Source organism: Perca flavescens, chromosome 3 (assembly GCF_004354835.1).
Source record: "Perca flavescens isolate YP-PL-M2 chromosome 3, PFLA_1.0, whole genome shotgun sequence".
NCBI classification, from domain to species: Eukaryota; Metazoa; Chordata; class Actinopteri; order Perciformes; family Percidae; genus Perca; species Perca flavescens.
In genome coordinates, this window is record NC_041333.1 from 31,099,657 (window position 1) to 31,119,297 (window position 19,641).

The following is a 19,641-nucleotide window of genomic DNA, read 5'->3' on the forward strand; positions in this document are numbered from 1 at the left end:
CTCAATCGACTTACCTGGATAAATAAAGGTTAAAAAAAGTGGGATATAAGCGAGAACGCAAAAGAAGTTGTTCAGTTAGGAACTAAATTCCACAACAGAAACCAACAATTACAAACAAATCAAGTAGGAGTTTGCCAGCATGATTAATGGCAGAAAGACAACAGGGAGGGCAGAAAGAATGCCATCAGACTGGATCCATATTTTCAGTTTGATGAAAGGTAGAACTACTAACTAATAGTGAGACATATGCGCCTGACAGCTTAAAGTGCCCATATTATGAAAAGAAAAAATCACATTTTATGGGATTTGGGGTGTTATTTTGTGTCTCTGGCGCTTCCACACGCATACAAACTTGGAAAAAAAAACATCCATGCTGTTTTGAGTGAGATACTGGTTTCTGAATGTGTTCTGCCTTCAGTCTCCGGGTGAGCTGTTCAAAATCTGCACGGCTTTCTACGTCACTTGCCGAAACGAGGGGGCCAGCTGGCGATTAGCCCCCTCGTTCGCAAAACACTGCTACAAGTACAACAAACACAAGTTCACCATAATCTACAAAAGAACTACTTACATGTCCCTCTTCTGCAGGTATTGCACAAAAAGTTGGAAGTGCGCCCTTGTTTAGAAGAAGTCTCCCGGCTAATCCTGCCTTGTACTAACCAAGGGGGTAAGCCATCTTCCACAAAGCGAACCTCCTATGGCGCCATTTTGATGCTACCTAGCACTCACCCGCAGTTAGTATTCCATTGACTGCCATTCATTTTGACGTCACTTTGACAGCATATAACTTTACATCTGAAACGTTTAAAGACTATTTGTCCATTGTTTATTTCTAAAGAAACACGACAATATATAAAAGGTTCCATTACCTTGTACCTCATGTTATGGCTCCGTAGCAGACGTTTTTGTAAAAATAGGCTAACGATTGTGTCATAACCACACGACTTACTGTCGCATAGTAGAGGAATTACTGTACAGTACAGGAGAAGCTTGCAGGCAGTTTCAACTTACATTAGCTGTTTAAGTTGAATTACTAATGTTAACTAGCATGTTAGTTAGCAATAATTAGCCTGTGCCTATGTTATCTCCTTACATATACCTCAGAATGCATTGTTTTGCTTGATTTGCTAAATTCTTTAATGGCTAAGGAACTTTTTTGCTTAATTATTCAGGGCTTTATGTCGACCAAATAGGCTATATGAGACATACAATACAGTCAAAAACATTTTACTTTTTCAATTAAATAAAAGCATGTCAACAAACTTTACATGTCTGGCACTTAATGTAATTATCATTTTCCAGTGTGGCCCTCAGTGAAATTGAGTTTGACACCCCTGCTAAGTTCTGACATGTAAAGCACACACCCTGAAGTATTTTGTATAACATTTTTATAGAATTTACCACAATAGTATCATTACTGTAAATTTGGTGGTTTGGTAGCGCTTACTGCTATTAGTTTTAATTTTTTTTTTTTTTTTTTTTTTACCTCCAGTTATTATAAATATACTGTCAGCAGTAAAACATTATCATGATTCAAGAAAGAAAATAATTATGAAATAAATGAGTCACATGTGGCTAATTTAGACTGTAGGCTTTATTCATCCTGCCTCAGCTCCACCTTTTTGCCCATTTTGGGATTAGCCGGAAGTTAGGCGACGTTAGGCACGGCCTAGAGGGGGGGACGGCTGGAGCCACCGGGAGCTGTCCCCTTAGAGCTTAGTTTTGGCTTCTTAGAAACCTCTTGGTGACGTCATGGATACTACGTCCATATTTTATAGCCTATGTTCCTAGTGTTTTTTATGTGCTTGTGCATCAATAGAAAACATGCTTACCTACTGTATCTTAAATCATGTTATGCTTCCTTTGGATTATTCAATGTATTCTTCAGAGATCGATATAAATAAGTTGAAAGACAATGTTTACTTAACCTAGAAGTTTATTGAGCTCTTTAAGATTAAAATGCACATATTGTTACATAAGCGTGAATTGTAATGACAACCAATACCCACTATCAATGTGAATCACTGTGTTTAAAAGAAATGACGTTTTACGGAAATGATCGTGATCCTTGGCACTTATTTTTTATTTATGTGATCAGATGTCTTGATTGGAATGAGCAACTCAGCCTGAGCTACAGTATAACAATGTGATTGATTCATGAAACATCACAAGATTATAAAGTAATACAAATTAGTGAAATTTGTTTAAGTTGAAAACTGAATTACACAATGACTCCTTACGAGTTCTCTACACTCCCAGACCCATCTGTATACATTAACACAACTGTAAAAACTTAACACGAAAGGTGGATGAACTATGACATCCCTGCAAGGCAAAACAAGCATCTAAGTGTTTAATTGTACTTTCAGAAGAGAACTGATTCCTTATATTATAATCCCCCACATAAGTATATAAATGAATATGTAAGATACTGTAAATTAACACAATTATGTCTCTCATTCAAGAGTAAATAAGTTCTTGATTACATTTTGGGATTCTCTCATGATTAAATGACTATTTTGCAATAAAAGATGCCCTGTTGATCATCAATAGACATACTATATAAACATTAAAGTCAAAACATTTCATACCAACTGTGGTCCACCACTTAGTGACCATCTATAATTCAGAATACTCACATTTTTATCAATAGTAAAAATGCTCCAGTTTTCTGTATAGAAATCCCTGATGTTGTGAGGTTACATTAAGGTTATCCTTTTCACTGTTGCCCATCACCACATTACAAATCTATAAAGAATAGATCATCACATAACTACTTACACATTGTACTACTTGTACTAAACATATTTTCCTTAGCTAAGTTTAGAAATAAATACTCATGATACTCCCTTAAAATGCAATAAAGTAAATTAGTGACTGCATACTGTAGATATGGCTCTAACTAATCAGAGTCACAGTTCCCAAGAACACCTGAGAAATGTCAGAAAGTAATAATATATGACTATATTTTCTAAAACCTTTGACACACACACACACACACACACACACACACACACACGTTTAGCCTAGCTTAGCACAAAGACCCAGCAAGGAGGAAAGAGATTGATTAAAATTAAAATTGTCTACATGTCCTGTTGTTAGCCAGCTGGCTAACCACCAGCACATCACAAAATCACCTGAGTTTTGTTCAGAGAAAGGAAAGTGTCCAAAGCTGACAACTATGAGGACAAGATGTCCAAATGCTGAGTCATTGTAACAGGCGTTTGTTGGTAGATAGCTTTAATGCGCAAGCTAGCTGCATGTCAGGCCACAATGTTTTGTTTTCTGCTTCTGCACATATTGAATACATATGACACGGTGTGTACATTTTGTTATTGTGCATCTTTAACTTTGCTTACTCTTTCCCCTGCTTCCAGTCATTGAGCTAAGCTAGCTAGGCTAAACACATGTGTACAAAAGCCAAAAAACTTGACAATATGCTAGGAGGTTATGCATAAACAGAACTAAAACTCCCTGCCAATGACTGTTTTTACATGTACTTACTCATGTGAAGGCAGTCAAATGAAATTGGATTTACACCCCATCACCATACATTACTAAAACATGCATTGTCCTCTAGTACAAAAGTCCTTTTAAAAGATCTGAGGAAAGAAAATAAATCAAGCTAGACCCCAGTGGGGAGGGAAAATCATACAGACAGACAGACAGACAGACAGACAGACAGACAGACAGACAGACAGACAGACAGACAGACAGACAGACAGACAGACAGACAGACAGACAGACAGACAGTATTTGGGGGCCAGGTTTTCAAAACACTACTGGACCCCTAAAACTGGCACGACCAAGCCAATAGTTTACACTATTATATTAAAAAAATATTCTCAAAGGATTTTACATCTTGATCTTCACAGACACACTAACTGAGGACATCTTGTTACTCTAATGTAACAAACAATGGAAGTTTCACAGAAACCAACTAATGGGCACCTAACGTTTCTGTGCAGGTTACAATAAATACCCAATTGCAAGTCAGGCATTTTTTCCACACACAAAACCCTAAATGCTTTACATAGCAGGCCTGAAATCAAGCTTTGAGAGAAAACAAACTCCACTGGTTATGGTCTCTCTCCATTTGAATTCAAGCCTATACCAACTCAGAACATTACTGTCGGGTCTCCAGAAAGCCCTGCCGGGCGGAAGTGCCAGAATTAACCAATTCTAGGTTGTATACTCTGGCTCTCCTGAGAAAGAGAGGAAAGTCATCAAAAGTCTGTATCAAAAATACAATGAGTGTCTCTAGATAGAGTAGTCTAAAAATAAGCAATATATAATAATTTTTAAAATAAAAATAAAAAATACAAAAGAATTCTCATTTTGAAGTAAATATTATTCTAACAGCAAGCCCAAGTTTCTTTCAATTGAGCGCAATAGAAACTTAATCTCAATATTTTTGGGAATTAGACTGGTTGAACCAGTGGTCAATGCTTAGAGAGAGTTATGAGTAAAGCACCAGGTTATAATGCTCTTTACACACCATTAAACCAAATTGGCGGATGAAAACCTTCCTGAGGTCTTTACCATGAGTAGGACATAAATGGTCATGTTTGGCCTGAAGGAGGTGCCAGAGGAAAGGCCATGTTGTTACTTAAAGGTGCACTATGAGTTCCTGCATGGTCACTTCTGTTGACATTCCAAGTAAATTTCAAACAAAACAGAGCAAGCTCGCCCCCCCTTGTTTCCGTAACTGTTATGACTGACTAACCGTCACTAACCCACACCCCCTCAGCCAACCGTCTTGTTGGTAATTGGCTGGAGTGGTTTGTTTTGTTTTGGTGCACAGCCTGCGCCTCTAGTGTTTGACGTTTACGACCCCTATGTTGTTTTCCGAGACTGGGCTTTTTCACAGTGTATTCAGGGAAATTGCGCTGAAACCATGCAGGAACTCATAGTGCACCTTTAAATCAAAAAAGGATTATTGTTTGTACAGTGGCCTTTATAGCATATCAGACTCCGCTCGGCGCTGTCAAAACCTTTGTCAGTCCCAGATGTACTTCAGTTAATTTACCTTTGGGCTTAAGCATTGTACTAACACTACACTTTATTGTAAAAGCAAATATTATATTTAAGCTCAAAGTAAACTGTAGTTCAGGCTGACAAGAATTTGGCCATAGACTTGTAGTCAGTTTTCATCCTCTCAAGACTTTTCACTCTGGAACCAAGTGCTCCACTGGAGGAGAGGAAGTGCAGTCCCTAAAGGCATTATGCTAGCTTAGCATTGACAAGTACAAGTACATCTAAAAAAAATAGACCCATCAAGTTTAAAGTAAATTAAAGTGCTCCCGCCTTTGAGTCTAATCATCTTCATCATCTAAATTCCTCTGTGTGACACTTCTAAAGGATACCAGCATTTACAGTCCTCTACAATAGCATACTTGTCAAGGGAACAGGGAGGAGGAACAAGTCCTGTAGCTTCGTAAATACGAAGTACATTGTGTTTATCAAGTTTAAAATGGACACCCATTCATTATTAGTTCCTGCTCTTCATGATGTGCTGCCACGCCAAAAGGCTCAACTACAAACAAGGACCAAGTGTACTTAGTGTCTTCGGCACTGTTTAATGAGTTTGAATGTGCCCTGCCTACAACTGTTAGCGGGCTGTGGGCAGGCAGCCAGAACTCGGCTGCTGCTGTCACAGGAAATTAATGGCTGGTTAGGGGTTATAGCTTCAGTAAAAAGAGAGTAGATTTTCCATAGCATGATCACATGTCATTCAAAAATCATTTCCTCCAAATGTAGCTCTCATCTCAGCTAATTTCCAGTCATTGCAGTGTAATAATAAATGATGTAACATTTCTGATTCAATGTTCTTTTTGCATGTAAAAAAAAGAAAAACAAAAAAAACAAAAAACAAAAGGAGTAACATACCATGGTATAAAAGTAGCTGCCCATCTGCAGCAGACACTCTAGAGTTTCCATCATCTGCTCTTGGCAAAGTGTGTTGAGACTGATGTGATTTTGGGGTTTACTGCTTTCCAGCTCACGTACTGTGGCTTTGAGAGCCACAGAAGCACACTGGAAGACACTCATTCCTGAAAACACAAACATTTGGATGACTGGACTTTGGAGGAGCCTTTTATTCACTACAGCCACTCCCTAACTCTTTAACTTTAATATCTAACTGTAATAAAGACTTGATAATAGACTCACCATATCTAATCCTAGCTGTAAAATGATAATTGACAAAGAAAAAACAAATCAACTGAACATTCTAAATTTATTCTAGACGAACAAACAGTTAGTGCACTGTTTCATACTCAGGCTAATTCATTAAGACTTAATTCATTCTCTTAAGATTTGAGTATGGCAAACATGCATTATTTATAATACTAGGACAGTGCCCGTTCAAAATATTCCTGTTTGGAACGGGCTTATTGCTTGGGGGGTCTAGGCACTCTCCGTTGGCTTGCAAGCTGGCAAAACCAAATTTTGGTCAGGCCAATCACATGGTGTATACAGTCGGTGGGCGGGCTTATGGTTGCTGCTACTGGGAACAGCGGTCTTCTGGAAGACTTGGAGTTAAGCTTTTCTTTGAGAAAAGAACAAAGAACGGCAGTGAAATCATTCTTAAAAAAGGAAGATGAGTTCGGAGTTTTGTTGACCGGACACGGCAAAAGCTTAATCTATCAACTAGCTCTGCTACTTTCTTCGTTGCTCTGCCTGGTTGTAGCGCTATCCTATTGCATGTAGAGGAAATTTGAAAGACAACCGTTTATCCCGCCCCTCGGATTGAGCTCCGTCAATGGTGAGTTCCCAGACCCAACATCTGGATGTGGGTCTGGCTTGTTAGGCTAACTTAATACGATTTAGTGATTGACTTAACTGAGTTTCCTCTGAGCGAAATGATTCGAGTGAATTTAAGATGGACCTTTATTGTGAAGGGTAGAAATGGAAGAGCCAGCGTTATGGCAGCGCTTTTTTCTCTCAATCTTTTTTCCGCAGTCTTTTATTTTTATTCAGTTTAATATCCAACGCTGTCCAAACTGCTCCAAATTCCAATCCCTAAGTTCACTGGGTACCCAGGAAACCAAGTGTGAAGTAGACTGGATAAACGGTTCATGGAGATATTTCAAATACAGACCTCAATTTTTTTTATTCAAAAATATGAATCAATTTTTGGAATTCTATGAATCGGTAGAGCTTGAATCGCAATACGAATGTGAATCGATTTTTTTGCACACCCCCTAATTAATTACTGTTACAACACTGAGAATTTTTATGATGAGAACTAGCAAGCTTTACAGAAGCTCGCAGACAACAATTTAAAAAAAGAGAGAAGCTTGAATGTGTAAGACACTTATCAATTGTAGATTATGTGGTCGTCCAGTAAAGCAAACACTATACTGTGTAAGTTGAGGGATAGAGACAAAACAAAACATAGCAAAAACACATACTAACGTAAATTAAAACAAATATCACAAGAACAATTTCTATTCTTGCACAAAATATATAAATGCAAGCACTTTCAATGACCCATGTATTTATGTCTAATTAAAAGAAATGTAATTCACAAACATTCAAGGCTTTTAACCATTTGGGAACCATGTATTTGGCAATTTTATATGTAGATAAAAGGCTTTTTTCTCAAACCTTCATATACTTAAAATGTAGGCCTATTGGTGACTGTGTGACGGCGTTTTGTTTTTTAATATATGCCTTTACATGTTTCTACCACCACCTCCATGTATTTTATATTTCCTTAATGTGATTTTTATTTGTGTGAGAAACAAATAAACAAACCAAACTTTTTTTCCTATCGTTAGGTTTTAAAGGGTTTTCATTTTTTATTTATCATTTTATGTATCTAATATGCGACCACTCTTGAGCATCCCTTTTACTCGAATTGTTAAACACCTTGTAAACCTGTTTTTGGAAAAGAGCTTTATGAATACAGTTTATTATTATTAATATTTAGTAGCCTCAGGGATTTGAAAGGTTACAGTACTTACCAGAGTTATCAGTGGCTTCAACGTCAACATACACACCGTCCATCATAGTCTGTCTCAGAACCTTAAAGAAAACATTGGTTAAAACTGGTTAAAGATAGTTTGGTTTGGGAGTTCAGAGCAGCTCCTGCACAGAAATAAACTAAGATTCTTGTCCGAGATGTGCAGAGTTACAATAAAGCAGTCCAAATGGGAATATAGTATAAGGCAGCACATATGTTGCCATGTTTCCGGACATCGGTACAACAGCTGTTGTGGCCCTGGTGCTCTAAGATGAGGATAAAGGAAACAGATCGGTGGACAATGGAAGTCTTGAGCGATTCCAGTAATATAGATTACTGAGAAAAACAAACCTTTCCAGATGTGTCCCTACAACATCATCACATTCTACACTGCTGACACTGACCCACATAAGCTAGAAAGCAATGTACAGTAGGATGATGAACAAGAGCACATCCGTTTGTGTGATTGGTGGAGGTTACACAAGATTTAATCGAGGTACACCCACTTAATTTAGCATGCACAACGCTTTGGCAATGCATGGCATTCAAGGAACACATACCTGCCGCCTTCACATGGCTATAGGCAGACAAGAGAGAGTGTATTCTTGCTGTGCAGTTAAATGTAGAGTATTTACTGGTTTAGGAATGCATGATCAATTGTATTGTTATTTTCAGTATTGCTTAATCTGCCTATTATTTTATTGATTCATTGATTTGTTAGTAGTCTAGAAAATGTAAAAGAAACTAGTGAAAAACCATCATGCTTGTTTTGACCAAAACACAAAAGATATACCGGAAAACAATGAAATCCTTGAACGTGACGAGCTGGAACCAGCAAATTTTTTTCATTTTTTTTTTTTTTCCCAAATGAAACAATGAATCGATTATCACCAGCGATTATTTTTTTCATGAGCCGTGCTACAAAAGTGACCACAGTTGGAAGAAAACATTTACTTTAAAGAATAATGGCAGGTTACACATGTTCTGTTTTTGCTTCACCTATGAAAACGCAGATGCCACGCTGTACACAGTCTGTGTGTCTTGCAAAACCGGCTACGTAGGTTTTTGTCACAGCATTTCTTCTGAGCCGTTTTAACGACTTGAATGCCAACACAGATGACACATGTACCTGAAAAACGTGTTAGTTTGGATCAAAGGAAACCATAACTGGAGCACCCAATACCTTCTGACAAACTGGGTCACGTTGCTCTGTAAAAGTAAATATGATGCGATATGTGAGCAATGCTTGTGAACTGCGAGCCGCAGAAACAAAATGTAATGAGGAAAAGAAAAAAAGGAACAGTCAGTAGATAGGTTGTCCCGCACGCAGTCAATTCTCTTGCCTGACTGACAGCCGCCTTTAATTGTGACAGGACAGCTAGGTGAGAAAGGGGGAAGACATGCAGAAAATTGTCACAGGTCTGATTCGAACCCTGGACCTCTGCGTCGAGGCGTAAACCTCTCCGTATGTGTGCGCCTGCTCTACCCACAAAGCCAACCCGGCCACAACAGTTGAAAGTTGAAATGTTAGTTTCTAAAATCGTTCATGTAATGTGCTGCCTATCAGTGTCATTCTTCAAATCCTGGAACCCAATGATGTGGCGCATAAGTCGCTCATGTTCTGCTCATATCCCATCATTGGTGTCTGAAATACTGCTTGTTACATAAAAAAAAGAAACAGACAACACATTTTGATCAGTAGAGAGGAAAACGAGGCTCTAACCTCCAGGACTCTGATGTAGCCTTTCTCAGCACTGAGGTGGAGGCAGGTTTTTCCTGAGTTGTTGGTCTCATTGACGCTGGCCCCCAAATGGATCAGATCCGCTACCATCAGGTGGTGGTTGTGCTTCGCTGCATGGAGGAGGGCGGTCTGTGAACAGAGAGCCATTAACATCCAATTACACTTAACAATTCATTTGTTTTCTTATACCTGTGGTTAGGGCTAGGGGTGTTGAAATAAATCACTGCATCAATGCATCGCGATGCGGACAAGGATGATTCTGCATCGATGCAGTGACAGACCATAATCGATTATTGCCTCCTGAGGTTACTTGTTGATTTTTCCGGTCGCTGCTTTTTTGTTCCTGCCTTTTGTTTGTTGCGTTCAGACTCTGCTGCATTCAGGAAGTGTCTTTTTTTAAGAGCAGATACAATAAAAAAGGTGAGTTGATATATATCTAACTGCTTGAATTTGTTGATGAAAACCATGTGTAGCAATATATAATTATACTGAGGAGGTGACTCATTGTGATGCATCGGGATGCATCCAGATATAGAATCGATTCAAATCGATGACTGGATAATCGTAATTGAATCGGGAGACCAGTGAAGATTCACACCCCTAGATAAGGCACCAATAGTATCCATCAGACATTTAAATGCTGAATAGTTACTAATATGTTTGATTGCACCAGTGTAAATGTAGCTGTAAAATGAAAGCAAAGCGTTTTAGGTTGCGGCTACTTAAATATCATCCAGATACAGTATACGTTTAAATACACCTGCCATTATTGTTCAGTATGAATCATGCAATGATATATTGTGTAAACTGGCTTTCCAATTGCAGTTAAAGCAGAATCTATGAGACTTGCCACCTAATTGTACATATTAACATGGAGGCAAATACAACAAAGTTCTCTTGTGCCACATTGATATATATTGTATACACTGTACATAAAAGCTCCTGAAATGTGGTTGAAATAATCACAAGGAATATAATGATTTATATACAAAAACTAAGACTGTAGCTCAAATGTCTTGTACTGTACCATTCCCTCCGAGTCTTTGAGGTCGAGGCTGTTAAATGCGGCCATCCTTTTGGCGATCGCATAGCCAAGTGCCCTCTTCCCGACACACGCCACTTTATGGAGAGCTCTGAAGGGACAAGAACAATCAGACATATTTAGACAAAAAGGAAGTACTTCACGGTAAAGGTATTCAACATTCAACACAAACAACATTCAATCTTGTAAGAGGATAACAGGTCTGAACATGGGTTATATACCGTGTGGTTAGTTAGAGGCGTTTTATAAAGCAAGCTGAGAAAGAAGAACATAATTGCAAGAAGCCTGAGTGAGAACAACAACCAACCACAGTAGGTCTTTTTCACAGCAGCCATTTTGACTTGGAAGAAAAGCACAGGTGTTACTAGTAAGTGACCCAGTAACCAGGGTTTTATAGTAAACTTAAAACAGGATATAAGCAGTAAAATATTTGTAGTTAACTGAAACTAAATGAAAACTAATACCTTCAAGAAAGACTAAACCAAAACCATATTGCCAGATTAAAAAACTAATAGAAATAATAAAAATGAATTATTTCAGTTATATATTCCAGCTATATTATAACACTACTGAAAAACAGCATGCATTTCGGGCAACTCTCATGACATTGAACCACAGAAATTGAACAGACTTGATATGAGATGGCCGTAATGTAGCTACATACTTCTGAGACAACAAAAACAAACTGAAACTACTGTAAAAGTAAAACTAAATGTATAAAAACTAAACCTTTCTGAAAAACAGACTATATTAAAATAGTAAACACACTCTAAAAACTGACTAAAACTAACTTAAAATGAAATTGAAAAGTCAAGACTAAAAACAAAACGTCAGCATCATTCATTTTCATCATTCATTAATAGCATTAAAAAGCTAATATGATACGACAAGTTCAGGCCTGGTTTTAGAACTGTTCATGTCTTTAAACCACAGTTTGGAGACATTAAACACAGATCATCTATTCATTATGAAGAAGACGGACATTAAAAGAGAAAGCACGGACCAGCACAAATTAAACTTATATAAAGAATTACATGTTACGGCAAAACCACTAGCATAAGGAAAGCCAAAGAGAACTTGTTGGCAGCCTGTTGACTCAAACTGCTGATCTCGCCTCATAGCTGGTTGTTACAGCGCTCTGGGTTTTTGGGGAGGCAGTTTTTGTTTTTTTTCATTTTTAAATGTCACACTTTATACAATGGAGATCCTCTTCAATTAGTGGATGTACTGTAGGGCTGGGCAATATATCAAGGTTATATCGATATTGCTATGAGACTAGATATCGTCTTCGATTTTGGATATCGTAATATGGTAAGTGTGGTCTTTTCCTGGTTTTAAAGGCTGCATTACAGTAAAGTGATGTCATTTTCTGAATTAACCAGACTGTTCTAGCTGTTCTATTATTTACCTTTACCCACTAAGTCAATTAAATAATTTCTGGAGATTATTTATCACAAATCTCATTGTGTAAATAACATTTTGTTAAAGCACCAATAGTCAACCATGCAATATCGTCACAAAATCAACATCTAGATATTTGGTCAAATATATCGTGACATTTGATTTTCTCTATATCGCCCAGCCCTAATGTACTGCATAATTTCCACATGCATACAATAACACAAAACTTACGTCCTGCCGTATCCATCGGGGGCCAGCAGTGCAGCGTCAGAGATGTCCCTGAGCTGGCTCTCTTCTTTCTGAAGCTGGGCCCAAAAGAAAGCAGAGTTGTTCCCGTTCCAGTCGTGGACCTGGGGATAAGCCCACTCCTCCCCTCGTCCACCAACGCTTCCAGTGTTTCGGATGTTGGAATGATCGAGGCTGGTGTGCATGGGGCCTGGAAGGGACAGGGCTTGCTGGTACTCTGCTGTGCTTGGGGAGTAGGTCACGTAGGACCGGGGGCTGGGGATCATTTCATCCGACTCATCACTATTGTACCCAGAACCTTAGTGAGAAGAAATGGCATGTGAGGGGTGGTAGTAGTTTGCTGTTAACATATTTATCAAAGTTACTGTATATTTTAAAAGAGAAAGGGGTCCCCATGACTTACCAGTTGGAGACACTGGAGGTTTGGAGGGGGACAAATACTGGGGAGGGGACAGGCAGGTGTTGCCAGTTCTGAGATCCTCCTCTAGCACCTCAACGATGATTGCCAGCTCCTCCAGGCTTTTGGTGGGGCGTTTTCTCTGCAAGCCAAAGGCAGCCAAGGTATTTAGAGTTACTTAAAAAAATAATAATAAAAAAAAAATCCTCAAAACTCAGATGTGATTTACAGCTTTGCAGCTTTCCTGGGGTCTGGGCTTTTCAACACTCACTTTGGTAGATCGGCGTCCTTTGCTAGTTTTGACTCGTTGCTTGTCTACAGTGGAAGAAAAAGTTTAAGGCTGAGAGTACTCAATATGTTTTCACTTAGGAGTAGAGTTAAAACGAGTTTAGTTAGCATACTGCAGACAGGGTTCTTACAGGTTTTTGTTCCTTCCGGTTTCATGAGCCACATAACCTCTGTATCCATCTAGAATAAACACTGCCATTCACAAGTTTGGATGAATTTGAAATTTTCTTTTCCAGTCCAGAAAAGCTCCTAGAGATGGCATGGGGTACTTTCCATAAAATCATCTCTCAATGCAAGTCAAACCAGCTATTAGGCTAACTGAAATAAAACCATGCTAATCTCTAGATATGGTGAAGGGTATGTGATGATGTTGGGCTATTTTAATTCCAAAGGCCAAGGGAACTTTATCAGGATGCATAGTATCCTGGATCCATGAAATAACTGGCCTTTAAAATAAAAATAAATAAATAAATAAATAAATAAATAAATAAATATATATATATATATATATATATATATATATATATATATATATATATATATATATATATATATATATATATATATCTGCCTGCCTCTATGGGAATTTAACATAGGGGTGTGTATACTTATGCCACCTGTATTTTAAAGGAAGAACATTTATTTATTTACAATACATTATTCATTCACAAAGTATTGGTCAACTTTAGCACAGGTTCATAAACTTATGAGCACCACTGTATCTAGTATGTTCAGCTGATATTCCCTGATCCAGTTCCAATAGTGCTAACCCTAGACTAACCTTAGATTTCTATTGGGAAGATTGAAAAAGAGCTTTGATTCCAGCTTGTTATAGGCTTCATTATATTATAGGCTGCATTATTATGCACTGGACACAGGAACCTTTAACTTTTTAAATCTGCACTCATTGTGATGTTAAGTTTCTTCTACCAATGACTGGTGATTTCTTCCATTCTTATTTATCTGTTGCTCAGAGGTATCTTTATCTCTTTCTACCCTTTCGATTGTCAGTCCATTAAAGTCAATCATCAGTCAGTTGAACAATTAATTGTTCTCCATATACAAAACAAACCCTTAATAACATTTTTTGTAAAGAGGACGTTCTACAACCTAAACACATGAAAGACCATTCAAAAAGATTGAGTAGTACTCTCAGACATCTGACTGGACCCAATCAGGCTTTTGTGGGAGGTGATCCAAACTTTGGAATGTGTAGCTCTTAGGAGGAACAAAAATCTCCATGACACCACACCTAAATTCCTAACGCTCATAGATGTAGGTTTTACTGACCTTTGACTGTTTTTCCGTATATCTCCTGCATTCACACACATTTGTGCCATGTGAAAAGAAAACAAGTTGAATCAGGGTGAGTTGTCTTTTAAATGCTTCAGATTTTTTAGAAACAAACAAACATTCCCTGCTTGCACGTATAATAGTATAGATTTGATGTCTAACAGACCAAAAGAAAATGCTTGAGGTCTGGAGTTTTTAACGCCTACAGCTTAGCATATTTTCTGCAGGTAAAAAACACATTTCCAACTCTGGTTACACCAAATAAATGCACTGAAAAGACATGTCTTAGTTCTCCTTTAAGCAAACTGTAGTGTAGTTTTTCCATGCATAAAAAACAAATATGGGGAAGGAGTCTAAAATCTTTTCAGAATAAGGATAAAGCGGATGACATTTGATATCCAGCTGTTTATCATGCACAACAAAGTTAAGCGTAAATGTGATATACATTTTTTTATATTTTTTCAGGATTCATTGTAAGACAGCTGAAACTATCCTCATATATCGACTTTAATCGTTTTTGTATTTTTCCCACATGTAACCATCAGGAAAATTATTCCCACAGTTTGGGGTTTGTAAATTTGGTGGATTTTCATATAAGGAAACCGCAATAAATACAATAAAATAAAGATAAAATAAAAAAGGTTTGATAAATAAAGATCATTCAATACCACAAGTCATAAACCACATGTCCACTGTGTATCAACTACAATCAGACATTTTGGTAAAACTTTAAAACCTAAAGCACTTTTGGATGATTTATAAGATTGTTGCTATAGTGGAAACATTTCGTCATATTAGAGTACATGTTTGGAATTGCACGCAGCAACCAACCAACCAGGAAACTAACTGTAAACATACAATACAGAAAGTAAACTTAGCCATCAGAGTTGGTGTAAAAATAAAACCAAATGTGATTTAACTCTTAGTGATTGTGTCTACATTTTGACAAAATTACCTGAAAATCTTGAGGTTTACAGCCTTGGGCTATGCGGATTTTTCTCAGTAGATCCCTTACAGGCATTTTGACACGGACTCCAAGGTAGACCTTCTCCCCCCCATACATGGAAACTCTTTCAGCTGGTGAAGAAACAATGGATGGTTAACCTCCATGGCAGGATCAGACAACACAACATTGACAAACCAACACAGAATCAGCTGTCCTTTCATATTACACACAACTTTAGATGGAGGAGGCAAACTGCTGTAACCAATGACTCATGTCTGACTCTGGATTGGGTCATAATTTGTAGTCCAATACCAGCATTTTGATGACAGGAACAGTTAGATTGCTGTCACAAAAGATAGTTATTAACACTACTTTGTTTTTCTATGACTCTATTTAAGCTGTAAACACAGTACATTATTATTAATTGAACAAGCTCAACTGGCTTGAAATAGCTCTTTCAGTATGACATCAATTGGAAAAAACCTTCCCAACATTTCAGGCCCAAACATGATTTTTGTATCCTCTGCCTGAGTCTTTGCTGTTACCAAAATGGAGACCTGATAGTAGCCTAACATAAGACAACTCATTTGTCAATATCTGCTTGCAGCTTTGGCGGAAGTTACTAAATATGTCAAGTTAAGTAGCTACTGAGTTGATTGCACTAACTCGAGTATTTCTATTGTATGCAACTTTATCCACTAGCCTACGTGATATTGTAAATTATGATATAATTATTTACTTTTCAGTTGATGATTTTACTAAACATACTCAGTTGGCAGTTTATTAGCTAAATATATCTGAAACAACAGTCCTGCAATAAATCCTACCTTCGTGGAGGATATAATGTTCAGGTAACTGTTTTCGACAGGTGTTGATTCAAAGTTTTGTGCATTCTAGGCTGTTGTACGGTTGAACTGAAGAGGCGTTTCTACAATTCAGTCTTAACACGCATTAAATGAGAGTATTGGAACATTAATATTCTGCATTTGTAGGCTAATATCTAGAATTCCAAACTAATGTTTAAAAGCCTGCCATAGGCCTATAGGTAAACGCCATGTACCTTTTTGACGACCGTCCACATCCCGGACAGACAAACCAGAAACTGGTGTGTGTGGCTCAGCCAAGCCGGCCGCGGTCTTCCCTGGCAGAGGAGAGAGCCCATCCCCTATGTCTGTTGTTTTATCACTTCTTTCTCCCGGCTCCTTTCGTTTGTACAGTCTTCCCATCTTGTACAACTACTGAAAAGGAACTGTTAAAGTGAGAAAAACGGGAGTTCAGCAGCCTTCTAGTTCCAATGTCAAAATAGTTGAAAACACTCAGTGCATGATTATATATCTGGTTTAAAGCCACGTACCAAAGACAGAAGAGGACCACGCCTACTGCTTGGTGGAAAGGTTGACGCCCACTCTAAGAAAATAGTCAGAAAATAGTTGGAAATTTCAGAAGTGCCTGTAACTGACCATAACCAACCATAATAAATGTTGACATGATTGTTTTTCAGAATGTAAAGCAGTGACTCCCAGTTGGAAGGAACAGCCAATCAGTAGGATTCATACAATATAGTCTTAAGATTTCTGTCTGGTGGACCGACCGACTGAATGCCATACATACCTGTAGCTAAGAACTTGAAAAAGGGAAGAAAACAGTTTGTTTGAGAATGGGTTGAATGCGCTGTGGAGATAAGTCTCGCTGTTGAAAACGAAATATAGGCTTCTTAAATTGACCTGGCAATGTGAGACTAGGTTGAATTATTTATGGTCCAATATGTAATATAAATCCAAAAATGACCCCAATGCGTCATCAGATATTAAGGAAACATGCTAAGTTGGAATTCTATCTTTTCTGACAACAATGCTTAATGCCAGTATTTTCTCCTTTTGAAATTTCCGTTGTGTGATGGAATTTCTGTTTATTTGGCCAGTGTATTGTAGTTTGACAGCCAGGCTGGGTTGCCAGATATACCTGTAGGCCTAAACATGTAAACCCAGCGCGCTACAGCTGTAACGTTCGTACAGCCATGAAAGCAGCAAACAAACGAACAGGATCAATGGAGATAGATTCTACCTGACCTAAAAAAAGGTAAGTTGGGTAAATATTGCAGATGTATTTGAAAGATGGAGACAGCTAAGAGCGCAAAAGGACGCAGAGTTGGCTAATTTCCTCCTGAACAGGTAGGCTTAAACATTAGCTACAGGCTCATTTATCACGGCTACTAGGGACGGGCATTTCATGTAATTTCAACATATGTGTACTCACTTTGATTTATATAGCTAGAGTAACGTTACCCGAGTTGGTTACTTGCAAAAACAATTGAGACACAGACAGTAAAGTGATCCCAACTGGTCCTGGCTATGGCCGCCATGCTAACCCTGCTAACTGCCAGCTAACGTTACCGGACGACCAGGCAAGCGGGCCACGGCTGTTAACAACGTGTAGCCTGTTCAGCAGCCGTAGCCGACAACGGTGAGTTATTTGAAGCCAAAAGAGGGGGGCTGGAAATCTGGAAAAGAGGACCGTGAGTTTGCAGTGCGTTTAGCAATTGTTGCCGTAATTCTAAGCCCAATAAAGCGTGTTCAGTCGGGTGGAGAGGACGGCAAGGTTGTGTTATTTTTAGCGGTTCCTACAGTAATTCTAAGCTGAAAAAGTGTGTCTGCCAGTCGGGTACAGAGCTCCGTGTGATCACGGGCTTTACTGATTGTCAATATAGCCAGCATCTAACTAGCCAAGTATGCTGAGCTGTGAAGTAATGTCTGGCTAGGTGAGACAAGCATCTAGCAACATTGTTGTGGATGCTGCGGTCTCAGCCTGGCAATCTCCGTGAACTTCTCTACGGAGGAGGGGGCGGTGGAGATGACTTTCTCCAGTATTTTTAATTTGTACTGCAGTAACTATTTTGAACACTAGCTGTCAGTATTACATATTGTACCTTTAATTTGTATGTAGGCCTAATTTGTAGCCTACAGGCTAAAACATTCAAGATTCAAGATACCTTATTGCTTTATTGTCATTGTATGAACACAACGGAATTTCGTTGGTGGCAATCAGTGCAATTACACTGCTGGCAAATCTTTTTTTTTCAGATTGTAGCTATACATTGATTCCACTATGTATTTATAATGTGAGAGAGTAATCAATGAAAGTTACCTGGAAACTAATTAACACCAAAATTCTAATCAAGTAGCCTTACCAACAGACAAGCTTTAATCTGCAACAGTCTATCTTGCAAACCTGATGGGGAACACAGTTTGCAGGCTGTCATAAGATTTGCACTAAATATTCTGATTTCAATCATATAATAGTCAATCAAAGATCTAAGTATATCACTTCCCAAAATAAGTAGTATCTTCAGTGTTTACCATCACCACCACCACTACTGTGTTTAGTCAAGTTCACTTTCAGTGTTTGGTCCCATCATAGTGTTACTGAAGACCGTGCACCACAATACATCTTGATATGAGCATCATGCATAAATGAGCATCATGCATATGACAAGTATTATTTCTAATTAAACTTAACTATTTTTTGTGAGGAATCATCAATCATTAATAGAATTGAATATAACTCATTTTATTGTCATTGCACAATGAAGTACAAGTAGTAAGTATCAATCCTGATGGTGCATAAACACATATAGCAATGGAGAAAAATTTAAATATAGGTGAAGAGCCAAAATAAATAAACATATGTTATAGATAAGAAAAATGTATTTGCAAGGATCACATAAATACATTTTTGTTTTTTACTGACACCACTGGCGGGCTCAGCGGCTGTATTCAATGCAAGTCTCAAAATATGTTGAATAATTACTTACAGAGAGATAATTCCTTTGTTCGACGAGTTGCTTTGACAAAAGCAGAACGCTTAACATGCTCAGCATTCTGCCTGCAGTACCTTACAGTCTGACAGATGAAAATAATTATATTATGCACTTCTGACTTCATCTGCAGATTTAAAAGCCTTTTCATTTGACAGCATAATGAGCATAACAGTGAAATCCCTCAGAGAGGGAGACGTGACTGGAAGTGGTGTGGCAACACTGATTGGTGAAGGACAATTAAGTTGAAAAGGTTACAGACTATTGGAACTCTCTGTTCCAGTTGGGGATAGATACTGTACATCTTGTTCAAGAGGCAGCTGTTCTTCTTATAGGCTCTGAACACTAACACAGGTGTTTTCAGTTAATCTGGCTGAATAAACCTCTTCCCAGGAATGTGTGGGTGTGTATAGACTTTGATTGATTGATTGATTGACATCTTCATTAGTCTCCTGTTAGCTTTGTAACACCTAGGGTGGGACAAATTACACCTTTAACATTCCTTAT

General features: G+C 38.1%; 1 protein-coding gene across 2 annotated transcripts; it reads right to left on the reverse strand.

Moving 5' to 3' along the window:
• Window positions 1-1,949: 1,949 nt before the first annotated feature.
• Window positions 1,950-16,732, reverse strand: zgc:113279 (uncharacterized). 2 transcript variants are annotated; one of them, XM_028573461.1, is made up of 12 exons: window positions 16,675-16,732; window positions 16,381-16,569; window positions 15,330-15,451; window positions 14,372-14,396; window positions 13,065-13,108; window positions 12,800-12,935; window positions 12,382-12,694; window positions 10,735-10,840; window positions 9,690-9,836; window positions 7,968-8,028; window positions 5,887-6,050; window positions 1,950-4,202 (listed from the first exon to the last, which is right to left on the reverse strand). In XM_028573461.1, exons 2-12 carry the CDS (start codon window positions 16,544-16,546, stop codon window positions 4,170-4,172), a joined length of 1,317 nt encoding a protein of 438 aa, XP_028429262.1. In that variant the 5' UTR covers window positions 16,547-16,569; window positions 16,675-16,732; the 3' UTR covers window positions 1,950-4,169. The 2 variants fall into 2 exon arrangements, with proteins under 2 accessions (XP_028429262.1, XP_028429261.1); XM_028573460.1 differs by lacking the exon at window positions 16,675-16,732 and having other exon boundaries at window positions 16,381-16,647.
• Between the last annotated feature and the right edge of the window lie 2,909 nt (window positions 16,733-19,641).